Source organism: Erpetoichthys calabaricus, chromosome 5, assembly GCF_900747795.2.
Source record: "Erpetoichthys calabaricus chromosome 5, fErpCal1.3, whole genome shotgun sequence".
NCBI classification, from domain to species: domain Eukaryota; kingdom Metazoa; phylum Chordata; class Cladistia; order Polypteriformes; family Polypteridae; genus Erpetoichthys; species Erpetoichthys calabaricus.
The window spans coordinates 94,745,544-94,766,873 of NC_041398.2; the positions used below are offsets into that span (position 1 = coordinate 94,745,544).

At 36.9% G+C, this 21,330-nt stretch overlaps 1 protein-coding gene across 3 annotated transcripts in view; it reads left to right on the plus strand.

Moving 5' to 3' along the window:
• Positions 1-20,015, plus strand: part of tapt1b (transmembrane anterior posterior transformation 1b) — a 95,555-nt gene extending 75,540 nt beyond the window's left edge. For 2 of the 3 annotated variants that reach the window (XM_051928269.1, XM_028801785.2), the window contains 5 exons: positions 7,423-7,482; positions 11,951-12,019; positions 12,361-12,437; positions 14,535-14,695; positions 17,971-20,015. In XM_051928269.1, coding sequence (XP_051784229.1) covers positions 7,423-7,482; positions 11,951-12,019; positions 12,361-12,437; positions 14,535-14,695; positions 17,971-18,197 — 594 coding nt within the window. In that variant the 3' untranslated portion in view covers positions 18,198-20,015. The remainder of the gene's footprint in view (positions 1-7,422; positions 7,483-11,950; positions 12,020-12,360; positions 12,438-14,534; positions 14,696-17,970) is intronic. The other variant, XM_051928270.1, reaches the window with a different exon arrangement.
• The last annotated feature ends 1,315 nt before the right edge of the window (positions 20,016-21,330 follow it).

A 21,330-nucleotide genomic window follows, 5' to 3' on the forward strand; every position in this document is an offset into this window, starting at 1 on the left:
TCAGATTTGTTATATTAGAGGCATTCCCATAGGAGTTCTGAAGCTGATAATAAAACAATAAATACTCCCAAATGAAGGAGTTGCTATACTGTTAATTTTGTGTAGTGTCACTGTTTTCCATCTTGGTGTTAATTACAGTATGTACATTCACACAGAATTAATGATATAGTGTGGGAGGGTGCTTCAGGAATTTCTTTACATTGTTTGCATGTTTTCCAACCATGCACATTTTTTAGGAAGCACTGAACCCAATTCACATTGTCCTGCAGAACTGATTTCTTGTAAAAACTTTTGAGTTTGTCTCCCACAGAACAATTAGGTTAATGAGTGAACATGCACAATATAGAGTGAAATACTCTGTGCCAATAAGTGTTTTATTATTAATACATAGTATGTAATGGACAACTGAGTTTTAAACGTATTGCATGCTGTGATAGATGGTATATAAAAACATTACTTGGTAGAGATAGGGACATTGTTCTTCATATTTTCATATGTACTGTAGGAAAATGAAAAATTATTATTTATTTGTAGGATTTAATGCCTTAAGAGACTTCAGATTAGAAAAATTGAACTTTCCCAACAATTTGCTTGAAGAATAGGTTTGCTATATTTCACAAAAATTGGCTCACAGGGAGCCAAATTGTTTCATATAGACAGACAAGCTGAACAATGACAGTATTTGGTTTGTGCACTTTATGCAAACAAGCCTACAAATATCATTTGATCTTAAAAGAATAAGGGATGTATATGATGGAAAAGGCTACAGACACATTTCTAAAGGGATGGGTGTTCATTAGTCCACAGTAAGACAAATTGTCTTTAGATGGAGGAAATTCAATACAGTTGCTACGCTCTCTACTAGCTGGTGTTTTGCAAAGATCATGACAAGAATAGAGCACGCATTCTTGAAGACTGGGAAAAAGAATCCTAGGATAACAGCAAAGAACTTTTGAAAGAGTTTCTGTGTCCCATAGAAGAAGAGCCCTAAACATGAATGGTGTTCACTGAAGGTCACCACAGAAGAAAGTAGTTTTCACCAAAAGTTATTGATGCAAATCTAATGTTTACAGATGACTACCTTGTTCCACAATGTTTCTAGAGCCGTGTTCTGTGGACAGAAGAGACAAAACCTAAACTCTTCGGCAGAAACAATGAACACTATGTTTGGAAGAAAAAAACACTGCACACCAACATCAAAACCACACACAAACCATGAAGGGTGGTAGAGGAAGCATCATGGTTTCTGACTGCATTGCTTCCTCAGAATCTGGACAACCTGTCACAGAGGAACCAGTGAAATCAAAATTGAATCAAGAATGTTTATGGATGAATGTCAGGGTTGCAATCTGTTACCTTAAGCTTATTAAAAGTTGTGTGATGTAACAAGAGAACGAAACACCAACCACATGAGTAAGTCAACGACAGATTAACTGAAATAAAGTACATTTTTGTGGAGGAACAACTACATCAGAGTGCAGACCTCAACCCAAACAAAATTCTGTGGCAGGACCTAAAGAGTGGTGTTCTTGCAAGAAATCCCAGAAATGACAATAAACAAAGAGTTTTGTAGAAAGGAATTGTCTAAAATTCCACCAAAACATTTGGTGGAGCTTAGTGCTGTTAAAGTAGCTTCTGCCAGTTACTGAAAACAAACGTACTTTTCCACCTAGGACTGTGAATGTTAAAAATGTGTTAAGGCAGACCAATTGATGTGTGTTATTAGTTTATGTACATTGTGTTTGTGTATTTTTGGGACTTAGTAGAAGATCAGAAAGCACTATTGTGAGCAGTTACATAATCCATGTTATGGTGAAGGGCTGATCAAATATTTTCTAACTGCAATAACAATGTCTTGTGTAACGCAAGAGAATTTTTCATGATACACTCCTGGAAGGCCATATATCACTTTTCTTCTCTTCCCTTACCTTCTTGCTGTCATTTACAAACTATATGCTGGGTACTAAATGTAATATCTTAATTGGCTCTTAAAAGAGTCCTTAGCAATGTATATAAAATCCATACTTCAGATTTTGTCAAGTCTTAAGATGTTTACTAACTGAATTAACTATCTGAGCATGTGCAGAATTTGAATGTAGTTAATGATGGGTCTGGAGCATTTTGTTATCTGATGTATGCACAGTTTTGCCTTTTAGGCATTCAGATTTATCGAAATTCTAGTTTTAGTAGTGGGAAACTGCTAAATGAGAAGGAACTGTTATATGTTTGTACTTTATGGAGTCTTATATGCTTTATGGATTTTTGGAATGTCTTTGAAATAATTTTATAAAGCTAATTAACTTGTTTATTTAGGATATCTTCAGACCCTTTATTCAGTACTTAGTTCGAGCACCTTTGTTATAGCATGGAGTCTTCTTGGGCATGATATGATAAGCATCCCATACCTAGATGTAGGGATTTTCTGCCATTCTTCTCTGCCGGTCCTATTAAGCTCTGTCAGGTTTGATGGATACCTAGGTAGACAGCTGTTTTCTGGTCTCTCCAGAGATGTTCAATTGGGTTCAAGTCTGGACTCTGTCAACCACTGAAGGACATTCCCAAAGTTGTAGCTAAAATCATGTTATTTCTTTGCTTTGTGCTTAGGGTCATAGTAATAATAATAGGAGCTCACTACTCAAAACAGAAAATGTGGGGAAGACCCGGGCTTGAACCCGCAACCTCTTGATTTAGAGGCAACCGTTCTTACCTCTAACCCACCCAATTGCAATTGATATTTGGGCTTCGGTTTTTACATATTGTCAGCAACATGTAAATTGAATAATTTTTTTTTTTGGGTTATATTCTTGAACAAAGGCGCACTTGTTTTTTTTACAACTTTTGTGAAAGTATTTGATATTTGAACTTTATTCTTCACCCATTATACATTTCATGTTAACATTTTATTAAGTTTTACCACAACATGGAAAAAGTTTCTGTTTTAGTTATGTGTTCAACATTTCTTGCCTAGAATTTACTGTCAGCCTACCTTTATCCAGATCATTGTGGACACGGAACACACATGAAATGTATATATTCCAAATAACGATATATTATTTACTCTATGCAACTCAAGGCACCTGACACCCAGATAAACAAACTTGAGCTGTGAGAACTTCAGCGGCGTCGGGAATGGAATAGCAGGCTTCTTTCTCCTTGTGTTAATTGACACATTTGCAAAGCAAAGACGCTGATGGAGAGATGTGAAGGAATGGACCGGCATTACGATATACAATTATGGCATTAGGGTGGAAATGGCAAATAATATCTTTGGAAAGAGCATGTGGTACAGGAAGGGATGATTCAGTAGGCATCCAACTAGGTTGTAACAAGGGATCAAATAATGATTTTAATAGAGGATAAAGGCCTGGGAAGGGCAAGACCGGGATTTGATTTAGGGGTTAGGGAGGCAACTTTCAAAGGAGGTGTTCCCTCTCACTCACTCCCCATCCCCCAGTAAATAGCTAGAAATAATAGACTATAGACTTTAGGGTACAGTAATCCCTTGCTATATTGCGCTTCGACTTTTGCGGCTTCACTCTATCGTGGCTTCACTCTATCGCGGATTTTATATGTAAGCATATTTAAATATATATCGCGGATTTTTTGCTGGTTCGCAGATTTCTGTGGACAATGGGTCTTTTAATTTCTGGTACATGCTTCCTCAGTTAGTTTGCCCAGTTGATTTCAAACAAGGGACGCTATTGGCAGATGACTGAGAAGCTACCCAACCAGAGTGCGTATTACGTATTAAATAAAACTCCTCAAATATATTGTGAGCACGGGGGCTGTTCGCACCCCTAGAGGATATGGCCGCTCCTCAAAAAACGCTGAAAGATTACCTTCACATTGCTCTCTTCCTTGCTGGGCTTATACAGTGGTGTGAAAAACTATTTGCCCCCTTCCTGATTTCTTATTCTTTTGCATGTTTGTCACACAAAATGTTTCTGATCATCAAACACATTTAACCATTAGTCAAATATAACACAAGTAAACACAAAATGCAGTTTTTAAATGATGGTTTTTATTATTTAGGGAGAAAAAAAAATCCAAACCTACATGGCCCTGTGTGAAAAAGTAATTGCCCCCTGAACCTAATAACTGGTTGGGCCACCCTTAGCAGCAATAACTGTAATCAAGCGTTTGCGATAACTTGCAATGAGTCTTTTACAGCGCTCTGGAGGAATTTTGGCCCACTCATCTTTGCAAAATTGTTGTAAATCAGCTTTATTTGAGGGTTTTCTAGCATGAACCGCCTTTTTAAGGTCATGCCATAGCATCTCAATTGGATTCAGGTCAGGACTTTGACTAGGCCACTCCAAAGTCTTCATTTTGTTTTTCTTCAGCCATTCAGAGGTGGATTTGCTGGTGTGTTTTGGGTCATTGTCCTGTTGCAGCACCCAAGATCGCTTCAGCTTGAGTTGACGAACAGATGGCCGGACATTCTCCTTCAGGATTTTTTGGTAGACAGTAGAATTCATGGTTCCATCTATCACAGCAAGCCTTCCAGGTCCTGAAGCAGCAAAACAACCCCAGACCATCACACTACCACCACCATATTTTACTGTTGGTATGATGTTCTTTTTCTGAAATGCTGTGTTCCTTTTACGCCAGATGTAACGGGACATTTGCCTTCCAAAAAGTTCAACTTTTGACTCATCAGTCCACAAGGTACTTTCCCAAAAGTCTTGGCAATCATTGAGATGTTTCTTAGCAAAATTGAGACGAGCCCTAATGTTCTTTTTGCTTAACAGTGGTTTGCGTCTTGGAAATCTGCCATGCAGGCCGTTTTTGCCCAGTCTCTTTCTTATGGTGGAGTCGTGAACACTGACCTTAATTAAGGCAAGTGAGGCCTGCAGTTCTTTAGACGTTGTCCTGGGGTCTTTTGTGACCTCTCGGATGAGTCGTCTCTGCGCTCTTGAGGTAATTTTGGTCGGCCGGCCACTCCTGGGAAGGTTCACCACTGTTCCATGTTTTTGCCATTTGTGGATAATGGCTCTCACTGTGGTTCGCTGGAGTCCCAAAGCTTTAGAAATGGCTTTATAACCTTTACCAGACTGATAGATCTCAATTACTTCTGTTCTCATTTGTTCCTGAATTCTTTGGATCTTGGCATGATGTCTATCTTTTGAGGTGCTTTTGGTCTACTTCTCTGTGTCAGGCAGCTCCTATTTAAGTGATTTCTTGATTGAAACAGGTGTGGCAGTAATCAGGCCTGGGGGTGGCTACGGAAATTGAACTCAAGTGTGATACACCACAGTTAGGTTATTTTTTAACAAGGGGGCAATTACTTTTTCACACAGGGCCATTTAGGTTTGGATTTTTTTTCTCCCTAAATAATAAACACCATCATTTAAAAACTGCATTTTGTGTTTACTTGTGTTATATTTGACTAATGGTTAAATGTGTTTGATGATCAGAAACATTTTGTGTGACAAACATGCAAAAGAATAAGAAATCAGGAAGGGGGCAAATATTTTTTCACACCACTGTATGTGGCTGCTTTGTCAAGCGATATGCTTCCCGCACTGTGCTTCGCATACTTAAAAGATCAAACAGCACGTATTGATTTTTGATTGTTTGCTTTTCTCTCTCTCTTTCTCTTGCTCTGACATTCTCTGCTCCTGACGGAGGGGGTGTGAGCAGGGGGGCTGTTCGCACCCCTAGACAATACGTACGCTTGTCTAAAAATGCTGAAAGACTACCTTCACGTTGCTCGCTTCTGTGCAGCTGCTTTGTCAAGCGACATGCTTCCCACACGGTGCTTCGCATACTTAAAAGCTCGAAGGGCACGTATTGATTTTTGGTTGTTTGTTTTTCTCTGTCTCTCTCACTCTCTCTGACATTCTCTGCTCCTGACGGAGGGGGTGTGAGCAGAGGGGCTGTTCGCACACTAGCCTAGAGGATACGGACGCTCCTCTAAAAAATGCTGAAAGACTACCTTTACATTGTACATCCTTGCAGCTGCTTTGTCCGGCGGTGCTTTGCAAACTTAAAAGCCAAACAACCCTATTGATTTTTGTTTGCTTTTTTCTCTCTCTCTCTGACATTCTCTGCTCCTGACGCGCACTCCTTTGAAGAGGAAGATATGTTTGCATTCTTTTAATTGTGAGGCGGAACTATCATCTCTGTCTTGTCATGGAGCACAGTTTAAACTTTTGAAAGAGAGACAAATGTTTGTTTGCAGTGTTTGAATAAAGTTCCTGTCTCTCTACAACCTCCTGTGTTTCTGTGCAAATCTGTGACCCAAGCATGACAATATAAAAATAACCATATAAACATATGGTTTCTACTTCGCGGATTTTCACCTTTCGCGGGGGGGGGGGGGGGGGGGGGGGGTTCCTGGAACGCAACCCCCGCGATCGAGGAGGGATTACTGTACTAGGTTCCAGCAGGAAGAGGGGAATCATAGAGCTAATGAAACTGACATGAGAGGCAATGAGGCAGCATGAGCTGGAAGAGAAAGATTTCATCTTGAACCAAAAGTTCAATAAATTGCTGATTTCTTTAAGGACAGTTTGGTAAATGCAAGATAAGATTGGATTTAAATTCTGGAAAATAACTACACCTAGATATTTAAATTGTGAGATGAAGGATATTTCAGGGGAAGGTCTTTTGGTTTGCACAAATTAAGAGGAAGTAATGCAGATTTAGAGCAATTGATCTCTCAGGCTGTTGGATCTGTTAGGTAGGTTCAGCATTGATTGTATAGCTCATGAAGCATTATTTAATAAATAATGGATTCAGTGTCTGTGAAAGAAAAAAAAAGTATTTTTACTCATTTTCTTTGAATTAATTATATCAGAATAAAATCCTGTAATATCTCAGGATGCTTGGGCTTAACATAATGCTTGTTATCTGCTGTTCTTTATGTTTTGTTTGTACTTATCATGTGAGACATTAATAATGCTTGTATCTGCTGTATTTATTAAATTTATAAAATGCATACTATGGATTGCACATTTAAGTACTGAATTATCTTCATAACTTATAAAAAAGCTACTTAATGCTTTATGTGCATACTAGTATTGCTACCCATATAAGATGGGTTGAAATCTGAGTAATCAACGTAGACCTCAGCATTAACGTTTGCAATGCATTATATAATGCGTATGTCTGTGTTACATGCTATTTGGTATAGGATTTGTAAAAGCAGTGTTAATGTTTGTTATGTGCTATCTATTGGAATGACAATTGCAAAATGTGATATGCCATCTTTTGGAATGACAACAACACAGCAACTGGATGAACACACAGACAGACACCCAGACATTTATCCTTTTATTAAGGTGGATTTGCCAAGACTTCATAAGTCTTAAGTTTACTTACTATATGCATATGCAAGGTTATACTTGGTATGTTTCCAAAGAAATTTTTTTTTTGCTAAACAATAGATTTATTCAGATCATATTTATTTCATTTTAGGTTTATAGTGAATATAGAACCAGCCTTGCTTTTGAACTTGTAAGCAGTCGACAGAAAAATGTAAGTTATAATTTTATTAATCTGTTAAAAAATGCAATTTTTCTGGTATTAATTTCCGGTATTTTATTTATTTTGTCAATAATAAAACACTTTCTTAATGCATATGCATTTTAAAAGATTGCTCGTCTTTTATGTATGAATCCAAAATGTAATGAAATTAGACTTTTTACCACAGTCTCATCTGTTATTCAGGAAATTTTCTTAAAATAGGTAACTGTACTCATACAGTTTATGAACCAGCAGTCATGTTAGCTAGCTTTGGTTTGAGGCATATATGAAGTGTGATAAAAGTAAAAAAAATACATTAAAAGAGATAAAACAGATGCAAGAGAAGGCAATAAGCAACTAGTTATACTTCTCTTCAGAATTTAACCTCTTATGCACTAAGGGTTTTTTTTACAGTATTGCCCTAAATTACATTAGCCAAAAGTAAACCGCTATTATTCTGCGTATGTAATAAAGGAGCTAGAAATGGCTGAAGAGTGGTGAGTACAATACTCTAACATTTTAATAGAATGTATCTATATGATTAAAAGCCATTTTGATTACACCATTATCAACTAAATAAAACACAAAAAATGGTGCTTTAGGGGTTTCTCTCCAAAAATCTGAATTTCACAGTGCATATAATTAAGACGATTTATGATGCACAACCCTGGAATCAATTTTATTTTGATGTAATCTGTCAGTAGTCATTGTACCAACCTTAGATATCCCATAGCATTTCAAAATTATGCTTTTTGGTGTAGGGTGTTCCTCCTTTTGGAAACACTAGTCCATTACACATAAATAGTCTCTCAAAACAAGCATTGTAGTTGCAGGTTTGTTTTTTGAATTTTTTTACACACACACACACACACACACACAATAAAATGATTCTGAAGTAGCAAGAAACAGTTTGTACCATATAATTGTGTCCTCATCCAAGCCTTTACTTTAAAAATAATTTTTCATAGCAGTCCTTGAAACAGTCTCTATTTACCATGTAGGTAAAAGTGAAAATGAATTTTTAACTTGTCAACCAAGGGCGTCAAATAGGGAGGAGGATGATTTAACTTTAATGTAGATAATGGGATGTAGGATCTTTGAAGGGACGCCAGAAATATGAAGACTCAACCCGGAATGCCAGAAACATAAAGAGATCTGTACAATTTATGAATCTCATAAATCAGTGAAAGTCTACATTAACACTGCCACTTTCTCTGTTGTGATTTGAAATGAGGGCAAAGCCTTACTTTCACAATTGTTGAAATAAGCAAAATAAAACCATTTCATTATAAAATAAGGATAAAAGAAGAAGAATGTATGCAAACATATAGATATATGTATATATCTGTAGATATACAGTATTTAGAAAAAAAGAATATGACAAACGACGCAAAATATAAAATTTCAAAATCTAAAGTTTAAGGCACGTTATTTATCAGTTATATTTGTTGGCTTAAACGGAACTTTCCTCACTTATACAGTTGTGCTTGAAAGTTTGTGAACCCTTTAGAATTTTGTATATTTCTGCATAAATATGACCTAAAACATCATCAGATTTTCACTCAAGTCCTAAAAGTAGATAAAGAGAAACCAGTTAAACAAATGAGACAAAAATATTATACTTGGTCATTTATTTATTAAGGAAAATGATCGAATATTAAATATTTGTGAGTGGCAAAAGTATGTGAACCTTTGCTTTCAGTATCTGGTGTGACCCCCCTCTTTGCAGCAATAACTGCAACTAAACGTTTCTGTTAACTGTTGATCAGTCCTGCACACCGGCTTGGGGGAATTTTAGCCCATTCCTCCGTACAGAACAGCTTCAACTCTGGGATGTTGGTGGGTTTCCTCACATTAACTGGTCGCTTCAGGACCTTCCACAACATTTCGATTGGATTAAGGTCAGGACTTTGACTTGGCCATTCCAATTCATTAACTTTATTCTTCTTTAACCATTCTTTGGTAAAACGACTTGTGTGCTTAGGGTCATTGTCTTGCTGCATGACCCATCTTCTCTTGAGATTCAGTTCATGGACAGATGTCCTGACATTTTCCTTTAGAATTCTCTGATATAATTCAGAATTCATTGTTCCATCAATGAAGGCAAGCCGTCCTGGCCCAGATGCAGCAAAACAGGCCCAAACCATGATACTACCACCACCATGTTTCACAGATGGGATAAGGTTCTTATGCTGGAATGCAGTGTTTTCCTTTCTCCAAACATAACGCTTTTCATTTAAACCAAAAAGTTCTATTTTGGTCTCATCCGTCCACAAAACATTCTTCCAATAGCCTTCTGGTTTGTCCACGTGATCATTAGCAAACTGCAGATGAGCAGCAAGGTTTTTTATGGAGAGCAGTGGCTTTCTCCTTGCAACCCTGCCATGCACACCATTGTTGTTCAGTGTTCTCCTGATGGTGGACTCATGAACATGAACATTAGCCAATGTGAGAGAGGCTTTCAGTTGCTTAGAAGTTACCCTGGGGTCCTTTGTCACCTCGCCGACTATTACACGTCTTGCTCTTGGAGTGATCTTTGTTGGTCGACCACTTCTGGGGAGGGTAACAATGGTCTTGAATTTCCTCCATTTGTACACAATCTGTCTGACTGTGGACTGGTGGAGTCCAAACTCTTTAGAGATGGTTTTGTAACCTTTTCCAGCCTGATGAGCATCAACAACTCTTTTTCTGAGGTCCTCAGAAATCTCCTTTGTTCGTGCCATGATTCACTTCCACAAACATGTGTTGTGAAGAGCAGACTTTGATAGATCCTTGTTCTTTAAATAACACAGGGTACCCACTCACACCTGATTGTCATCCCATTGATTGAAAACACCTGACTCTAATTTCACCTTCAAACTAACTGCTAATCCTAGAGGTTCACATACTTTTGCCAATCACAAATATGTAATATTCGATCATTTTCCTCAATAAATAAATGACCAAGTATAATATTTTTGTCTCATTTGTTTAACTGGTTTCTCTTTATCTACTTTAAGGACTTGAGTGAAAATCTGATGATGTTTTAGGTCATATTTATGCAGAAATATAGAAAATTCTAAAGGGTTCACAAACTTTCAAGCACAACTGTAGGAAAAGGCACACAACTTATGAATTCTGATTTTTCAGTTGTAGTGGCATGCTCGGCATAGGGATGGCGGGGGCTGACTCAGAGAGACAGCAGCTGTCGTCACCAGGAGGCGCACTGATCACAGTGTTTAGAGACAGCTTTATGCGGCTGAATATTGAAGTTCTCCATTTAGCTCAAGTTGCAAGCACTTGCCTCTGAGCTGGAGGCTGCGGGTTTGTGACTCTGCCAACATTTCACGACAGAGCAAATATTCGAAATTAAAGAGCTATTACTAGTCACACACACCACACATACACTTAAACCAGTGTCTATAAGCCACTTTTGGGTCACAAATGGCTTTTGCAGCATTGTGAGCACATGAAACTTATTGAAGATATAATCTGCCGCGGTCACTGATTCTAATCATCCTTGCCTAATTCATGAATTCACTTCAACCTCTGATGCTTCTCCCCAGCCTACCCTTGAGTTTATTTCTCGTTTGTGATCATGCTAGGTTCTGTCTTCCAAGGATGGTAAAGTGAGTGCAATTAGAAATGGGCTAAAAGGAATTGCACACTAATGTTTACCTCTTCTGTGGTGTATACTTTAACAAGACACTATCTGAAACTTTTTTTTCCTTATGTGCTCGTGACATTCGATTGAAGTGGGGGAAAGGGGTGTTCCTTGTGTGAAGTGGCAGTGATCTGCGGCGTGATTCAGTAACATTAGATCGGAAATCCATCCCCCATGAAAGTTTGCACAATGTGATTCAATGACATTTGATCAGTGTGGTGTGACAATCAGTGTGTTTTGCACGGTGGTCCTCATGTGAAACTGTGAGCAACAACATGGTGCACCATGATATACATTGGAAATATGGCAGTGTCCTGCCGGCAGGACATCTTGTGCATAAGTGGCTATAATCATCAATTTAGGTGAGTAGATATGTGAGTAGTGATCTTAATTTGCATATTGTAATGAGTAGTATTATGATATACTTGTATATGTAGTTTAGGGTTACAGTCTAGAAAAATAAAATAGTCTTTCCAATTTTTTTTTTTTGCATCTTCAGTGTCCAGTTAAGGGCTGTGTGGATGTGAAACAACCAGACAGCATGAGACTTATAATAGAAACCAGCCCTAAGGGTTACGCACCCACTTTCAATTTGGGTATATGTACACTGATGTGAAAAGAAGCCTGTAGTATGTGGCGAAATGGTGGGATGTCATGCTCAGGCAAGGACTTGAAGCCAGTTTGTGGAGCTGTGAAGCTGCAGCACCAGTTGCTGGACCTTGAAAAATAAAACAGTAATATATATATATATAGAATAGAGAAAGTATTTGAATTTGAGTTTGAAAAATGTATTTCTTCATTTTCATTATTTTAAGCTGCATTTACCTGTATTTTCAGGCATATACAGATTATAGTGATACTGTGTCTAGAAGAATGGGATTTATTCCTTTACCTCTTGCAGTACTAGTAAGTTATTTTTTTATAGTTTGGGTTTTACATCTTTTTTGCTTGCAGTTTATACAGGTCTATAATAAGCATATCAGTTCAATAAAATTAAAGTACCTTCTTTGTACCTAAGGTGATTTTGTTCCTGGGTACTTCCATTCACCTTCACATACAGTGAATTTATAGTATTAGTTTGTTATTTGTTTTATCACATTATCACTTTTTTTAGTAAAAATATTGATCCAATAAAGTCCAAATTTCTTGTTTTCTAATATTCATTGGCTATACTAATATGTAGTATTACATTTGCTTTCTTAGAGCTGTAGAATTTTAATGCCTCCTTTTCAATTTGTTTAACATAGCTAACAAGAGTTGTCACAAGTTCTGTAAAAGTACAAGGTTCGTTGGCATTCATCTGTGTTCTTCTCTTCTATCTTGGGTAAGAGTTTATGTCTCATCATGTTGCCATTTTCACTCTGATTTTCATGTTTTTCTTTAGTTGATGTTGCTACAATGTGCATAATACTTTTGACTTAACTACCTGTTTTCACATTTCACGTATCATTTTAGAGTGGCTATTATTTAACACTTCAGACATATATCACAATGAAATATTACCGTATATACTCACGTATAAGTCAGGTCTTGAAACCAGAAAAATCGATCATAAAGCCAGACCCCGACTTATACGCCCGTTCAAAAATACGACACTTAATTTTTTAATTTTTTTTTTTTTACATCTTCTTGCCTCCTCCAATCTCATACCAGTTTCTCAGACACATTGAATTTTGGTGCAGCAGCAGCGCAGATACCAATTTCTTTCGCCACTTCAATGACTTTTAATTTAAAACCAACTTCATATTTTCTTTTGATATAACTCTTCATTGTAGATAAGGGATGCTCTTATGATAAAGGTGTATGAGGGTGTGAGATACAAAAAACACAAATCAGTGCAAATGTCGCTTTGGAATAGTTCAAGTATTACCGTGTGGTCACGTAGGCACAATACATAGAAAAAAAAGGCAGTGTGCTCTGTGGTTATTCTCTTAGGTGGGTGTTAGCAGGTCATAATCTCTTGCACCAATAGCGTGAGTTTTTCGCATTCGACTTATACGACCAACATTATAAAATACCGGAAATTATACGGTAAAATCAAGCCCTGACTTATCCGTGGGAAAACTTAAATGCGAGTATATATGGTAATAGCTTTCCATTTGAGAGGCATTTCATAATTTTCCATAAAAGCATATAGGGTTCACAGTCATTGTGTGTTTGTATACACACAGAGACAGACAGAGAAAAGGATGATATGGGTGGAAAAAAACATGTTGCTAATGTTTCAAAATTAATTTAGTTGTCATAAAATTATTAATATTAATGGCTGAAAGACTAATTAGCGTAGAAGGGGACAGGAACTAGATAGGGGCAGAGTGCTGTTTAGTTTTACTTGATTATTTTGTTTAAACATGAATGTTGTACCAATTGTATTTTTGACTGAACTGTGTTTTTTTATGCTAATGTGATCTATAAGCTCAGTAAAACTAAATGAGAGAGAGTGATAGGGGCCAAAGGTATAAGAGATTCATTCTGTAGTGGCTCTAAGATCATATCCTTTCGTTTAATATGAAAAAATGAATGATGTTTCTGAAACCCAAAGTCCAAATGTGATTTTATAATCATGTACTTGCCAGTTTCGTTATTAATGTAAAGTATTAAATCAGAACATGTTCACAGAGCAGTAATTCTTATTCAAACATTGTCACCGTGCTAATGCATTTATATTATTTTTCTGAAATAAATAAGTCAGTTATTTTCCAACCTGCTATATCCTAACACAGGGTCATGGGGGTCTGCTGGAGCCAATCCCAGCCAACACAGGGTGCAAGGCAGGAACTCTAAAATAAGTCTTATCACTTTTATGTATGCATATTTTTGAAAAAATTAAACATCTGTTTTCTGTTCAGTCATAAACTAACTGCAGTCTTTTATTTATTCTTCTTGGTACTGCTATAGTTGAAATTCTTATTTTAGAGTTTTTGAGATGGGAACCATTTCATACTGAGCCACGTAGACCTTTATTTTTAAACTGCCTCCACCATCAGTAAAACTTTGATTTGTACATTTTATGGATGTGATTCCAAAGAGAAAAGTGTATTGAAGTTAAAGACAATTTTTGTGTTGTTATATTAGTAGTTTATTCAAAAGTATTATGCATCTGAACACAATTACACACATGGTCAACACTGAGAAAAAATACACATTTCTTTATTGTTTTTTATTAATATCTTGTTATCCTGTGACCTTAACTATAAATCAACTGGTGAATGTGGGCCCTAATACCTGTCCAAGTTGGTCAATAATACATTCACTTTTCTCATGTATAAATTGTTCTTTTTTACATTTCAAGTTTAATCAATACTTGTTTTATCAAAATTTTGTCAACATTTTGGTTTCAAAACTTATATTAATGAGGGAAGCCTGTATGCTTTTCAAGGCTTAACTGAGTATAAGTAAAATATTTGTTATTCAATTTCAGATTGATAACACTTAAAGTTTTGAACAGCATAGTTTTACTTGGAAAGTCCTGTTCATATGTAAAAGAAGCCAAAATGGAAGAAAAACTTTTTCAAAATCCATCGACTTCTGCACCAGGAAAACCTACAAGCAAAACAAATAATGTTTTTCACCCACCTACAGGTAGGTATTGGTTAGCTTAATGCTCATTATTCATTGCATTACTATATTGGGACTTTAATATATTGCATAGGAAACTTTTTTTATTTGTTGTCTCTATGATGTTAACATAATTTGTTTCCTGCATTGTGTTTTGCAATTAGAGAGAAAAATTTATCTTCTGATTTTTTTTTTTTTTTTTAAACATAGAATTGTTATTAGTTATTACTGAACTCACACTTCAGAGTAGTATGATTCGGTATGATTGATGTATAGTTTCTTTAGAAATTATTAAAACAAGGAATTATACATTTTTATGATTGTTTAGAATTTAACTGATTGTGTATTTCAATAATAAGTATACCATTTTTATAGAAATGTCATCAGAGAGGTCAAAGTTGCAATTCAAGCTGTTAGTATTAAAGGAGCTACAATTACGAGTGCTGTAGCTTAAGAAAAATTATTAAAAATAATAATACAAAATTTCTGTTTTATTTATCTGAGTAAGTGGCCATCTAGCAAGAGGTTTTCAGAGGTAAGGATGCCACCAGGATAGCACAAGGCAGGTCTTAGGTATGCCATAGTGGGAAGACAGCTTCTGTTATGGGTGTTAAGCTTTGTATGTATGTTGGATAATCCACAATGGAAACAGCTGGGTCAGGAGAGAGATGTGCAGTCGGGGCGCCCGAGCCTTTATTGGAAACAAAAAGATGACACAGAGGGTTGGAAGAAGGTCAACGTATTTTGAGGCTACGAGCGAGCAGTACATGGTTACAGGTCTCACAGGTTTTTGCAGTTGTTGTTAACTGAAACTACTCTTTACAACAGAGTTAGCTTATCAAATCTGAAGTCTGAATCAAAAATCACACCAAGGTTTTTGGTTTGCATTTTAACTTATGGTGACAGTTTTCCTGTTTGTTTGACAGACTATCCATACTTTTGGAACATCATATTAAAAGGACCTCTGATTTGTTTACATTTAACTGGAGAAAGTTATTAGTCATCCAACATTTTATTTATTCATATAATAGCAAGGTCAACCTCAAAAGGCTCATAAAAGAGATAAAAAGGAATTACTCCAAAAGGAGGTGTGCTGGGTTTTATGGCGTTTACAGTTTTTTCTTAATAAAGACAGAAAAGAATAGAACATTTCATGTAAGGAAGGGGATCAGAAGCAGAAGGTATGAATTTTTTTCATAAAACCTTCACAAATTTCATTAAGACATAGTGAGACTTTGGTAGACATGGTGGCTAACATGAAAGTCAATTGTACTAAACAGAACTCCATGTCCGTGTCAATTATTAGACATTTTTAAAATAATGTTTTATCCTAGCTGACAGCATATCCTTCTGAAATGTAGCCAGTTTATTTTTCAAAATGTTATAAGAGACTTACTGTTTATCCTTTTTCCATTTATGTTCTTCTAAAAGCTCAAGTTTTCCGTAGCTAGCCTTTAGTTCTGGACCATCTAAATTTTAAAAGGAGAAACAGAGTCCGGTTTATTTGGAGGAATAAAAAAGTCTCATTTGTTCCTCTGTTCTTCACTGACGAGAAATGCTCTCAACAGGACCAGTTAGAGGAGTACTTACACAAGTCTCTGCCAAATACCTAGCAGTAGAAGAATTTATAGACTGAGAGAACTGTTGTGGTTATGCTACCTGTGACCTGTGAAACTGAAAGGGCAGAGTCATATTAAAAGTAATTGGCCTGAAATCATCTTCAATTCAGTGCCAGTGATATATAACCCGAAGGACAGAATGCAATTAAGTGTATGGCCCTTATCATATGTGACATTATTTATAGACTGATAAAGGTTGAAAGAGTCCAGAATCTGAAAAAAAAAAAATTAACCACTGATTTAAAAGAAAAACAATCATGAATCTTAGAATTTACTAAAATAAATATATCAGTCATCACCATAAATAAAGATAAAAAGTTGGAAAAATGTGTTTATAAAGTCCTTGTTTGGTTTAGATGGTTTGAGCATTGTAACAAGGCGCTATATAGGCGTCTGACCCGACACAGAAGGACACAGAGGCACGTAATAAACCAATGGACTTTTTATTTTTCTTCACCCATGGGCGCACGTCTTCCCCATGACCCACAGGCAATACACAGTCCCACAAAGCACAAGTCCAACACAGCAACAATCCTTTATCCTCTCCCACCACTCCTCCTCAAGCTTAGTCCTCTTCCTCCCAACCCTGGCTTCCCGAGTGGTGGTGGCTGGCCCTTTTTATAGCCCACCCGGAAGCGTTCCAGGTGCTTGACCACCTGGTCCTAATTGCACTTCCAGGTGGGGCTGAAGATTCATCCAGCCTGGCTGCTGACTCCATGCACCTCCCCCTAGCGGCCACCCGAGCCCCCAACCAGGCTGTGGAAGACTCCATCTACCATGGAGCCATGCGACAGGTTGGGGGATCACCGTCCGCCAGGGAGGCTGCCACCAAGCGTCCCGGGGGAGGTATTGAGCTGCCCATGGTGGCTCCCCCGGAACAAATGCAGCAGGGGCGTCCCTGCCGGGCATGGGACCTGGCTGTCCTTCACAGCATATAACAGTGGAGTAGCGCCTTAAGTCGTCATTGCTTGTACCCCAAAAGTAGAATATTTTACAGCAGCAACATTTAAAACAGTTTTTAAAAATTATAGCAACTCCTCCACCTACCCCTCAGCCAGCGTACACAGGACAACTGGTAAAGCCACACTTCACAGGAGAAAGCTCTAGCAAAGGAGAAATTCACCAACCCAAAGCCAAGAGTGTGTTATAATTAAAACGTTCAGTCAATGTGACACAAAGTAATCATTCAAAACAAATGTATTGTTGGTGAGTGACTGTATATTTAGCCGTGCCATCTTCACTGAGGCAGAACCAGAATCTGGTGGCAGTATGTATCCCAGTTGTTACAAATTATTGTTGTGAACTCTGCCCTGCATATGTGCAGCTTTTGGCGAAGAATGCAGGAAGTTGAAGATGACTGATCCAGGAGAGTATTTGGGAGACAAACATATCACGATTTCAAGGAATGTTGTGAGATGAAGCGATTATGCCATAATTCGTTGCTTTTGGAAGCAGGGTTAGAAATCCATGGAAGTGCTCAGAAAATTGCCTAGATGTCTCTGAAGTGCTTACTTTCTTAGGCATCTTCTCCTATGGAAAGAGCAGGAAGGAGCAGAAATCACAATCTACTGAATTGCTTGACTTTTGAAAACTGGATTATATTGTTATAAATAGGTAGAAACTGTAAATGTATATTAACAAAAAAAAGTGAAACATTTATTCTCTTTTTTCGTTTTATAGCAGATGCTTCACAAGACTCATCAGAGTCTGTCACCAGCCAGCCAGTTCAGCGATCAAACATCAGTACCCCCATACTTCCAAACAGCAACTCTGACCAGTTCCTTACAACCCCAGATGGTGAGGAGAAGGACATAACCCAGGACAGATCTGAGCTGAAGCACAGAGCATCAAAGAAGGATTTACTGGAGATTGACAGATTTACAATATGTGGAAATCGCATTGATTAATAGATAACTTTCTACTAAAATAGCTCAGGAGTTTTGGCACGGCAAATAATATACTCTGGAGAATCGTTTGCCAGAGGTGATGGCAAAGTATTTATTAAGGTACAAATAATTTATTGTTCACTATAAACAAATGTTTATGTGTTCAGTTTTATCCTGACCTGAAGCATTTGGATGAATTCTACAATTAAAATAAACATTGGCATTTAAGTTACAAGAAGGCAGTCTCATTTTTCAGCTTGTCCTAGTAGGTGGACCAGTTATGACGCAGTACTCTGACTGCAATTGAGGCTGCAAAATAAATATCACTTTTTGAAGGATTGGTTACATCGGGCACTGTTCTTCCAGTAGGCTTTCGGAAGAGAAGGAAATGCCTGTGATGAAGAAAGAAAATAAAGTGATATTTGATGTTTAACTCTTTATGCTAAAGAGTTTCACGAAAACCAGACAAGCTCAGTAATATGGATTGCAAGCAAAATCAGTGCATCATTACAGTCAATCATGTTTTCATTTTCGGCCTTTTCCCCCCTTCATTTGACAAGGATGCTTTTGGCACTCGGAGTGAAGAATGTAAAGCCAAAGACATTGCTTAAGGTGAATGTAGAAGAAAACAATATTCCAGCTGGTAATGTAAGACTATCTAGCTTTGAAATGTTATTAACTTCAAAGTATAAATGCAAAGGATGGATCTTATATCAAATTATGTGTTTGTGAGTGAATGTACAAGTGTATGTGCATGTGTGCATATTCCTGCCGAATGCCAGTATGGAAGGTATTGTCAGTAGTCACTTTTTAATCTGTCTGTTTTAAGCCTTGATGAAAAGATTGTAGATGTGGGTACATACGTGCCCTTGTGCGATTATGCATTAACATGTATATAATCAAAAGCAATTATCACCTTCTATGACTTGTTCAATGTTGTTCGTCTACTTCTGAATGAACTGAGAGTATATGCAGTGTTTGCTGTAGGCTTTCATTCTGTTTTTTGCACTGATCTACCATACTGTCTTATTCTGAAACATACAAAAACATTTCTCAGGTGCTTTGTAATACTGAGCTTGCAAACAGAGTTTTAATCTGTGCCCTCAATGAGACATTAAGAAGACAGGTACTTGCTAAGTGAGCTGAGAATGCTTAAAACTCTATACAGTTTTGTAGAATTAAACTGAGGTTATAGGAACTTACATTTGCAGTTTGCTCAGTATATGTTGGTGCCTGCAGGGCAGACATTTATTGCAGTGTTTGAGGAGTCAAATCTTTTAAATGTCAGTTATGCGTTCCATTGCAGTTTTGTGTGGTTTACAATGTATAGTAACAGTATATTTCCTATTCCTAGGTTGTTTTTGCCATAGAAACACCGAAAATAAATCTGCCTTAAGACAATGAAACTGCAGATCTCACCCTTAGTAAGAGAACATTCAAAAAAAAAAAAAAGAAAGAAAAATTGGCACTTAATTAAACAAATGCAATGATCATACATTGACTGAAGCAGGCAGTTAGAGTTGCTTTTCTACCGCATATATTCCAGGTAATTTTGTAGTATACATTTTAGTTACAGAAATTAAAACCTATCAATATATAGCATACTCGTACCTTCCATTTTGTATGATCCATTTGCAAAAATGTTTGCATTTACTTCATTTCAAGCTTCAAGAAACTTGTCTGAAAGTTTTACTCTGTGATAAAAGGTTGGATTGTACTGTGCTTTAAATAGTAAATTCCGACATTTTTGTATAGTTTGAATGTCTTTGTAATTTGTGGTAAAGATAACTAAATTTTCATGATTAAAATAAAAGATTATGTAAATTTTTTAAAAATACAGCTATGCATCTTATTTTATAAGATTTTGGACTTTCTAGAATTGAATTCTGCATTTTGTCATGTACTACTTTTAATGCGGAAACCAGGTAAGACCCTCAGTGATGTGAATGCCAAGACCAAACACTCTTGCTGTGTTACTCCATAGCACTGAGAAGCCCTCTAGTTCAATCAGACATTGAAAGTGAAGAAACTGTAATGCCACAAGTGAATGTTTGCTGAAATGAACAGGTATGCCAACAAAAACCTAACTTTCACTGAACACACCATTAATGTTCTACAGTATCCAGTAATTGGATTTAACTGACATTAGTGTTTGAAGCAAGTCATTAAAAGCTTATCTCTGTGTATTTTCATGCCTCGAGCATTTCCCATTTATGGTTATGTTGGGAGCCTTCAGGTGCATTGGAGATGAGAAAGAAGAGCATTGACACCTTGAAAGAGGCTAAGGATGTTTTACCCAGGAATGCAGCATTGGTTCATTTGGGAACTGGGCTATTATCGCTATCCCAATTTAAGGCCAGTATCTTTGTTTTTTTTTGATTGGACCTGAGTATGCTGCCATGGATTTTTGCATATAGTTTTGTTATTTTTGTTCTTTGTGCATTTGGTTATAATGATTATTTATCATGCTCGACTAACATTTTTAAACATTTGACCAAGTGTTCAGGATTTGACTTTTACCCAAATTAATATGCAAATGCTACCATCAACTAACAACTGGCATGACACAACTTAGAATAAATGACCAAAGATAGGTAGGAAATGGCAACGAAGGGGAGATGTTCAAGTAAGAGCAAAACACTGGAACAACTAAACTAAAGAGAAACTCTAGAGGAAAAGCTACAAGATGGCTTTGAATGTGTTTAGAAACTCCTCATCAGATCTGGATGAGTTTACAGATGTCAAACAGGATTCTTTAAAAAAACTAGGGGGCTCTGCCCCCTGCTCACTTTGCTCACCCATCGCCGGGTCTGGTTTACCGGATATACAGTTTAAAGAGATTGTTATTTTTTGGGAATTGTTACATATGCATTATTTGCACTTTTACTTTAAAACTTTAGTAAAAACAATATTTGGAATTAACTTTCTTCAAGATCATATTGAATTTTGATTCCATGTTTGGACTTACATTGTCACAACGCAACGTATAACTGCCTGTGAATGAATATCGTTTCTTTCTCTCTAATAAATAAAATGACTTTCTCTAATGTTTTTTTCATGCTCTTTCTTCTTCGCTTTGTCGTGTCATCTTCAAGGTATAAAATTATTGTCCTGATAAAATTTATAAGAGCTGAGAGCGCAGGAAGTGAGTCTG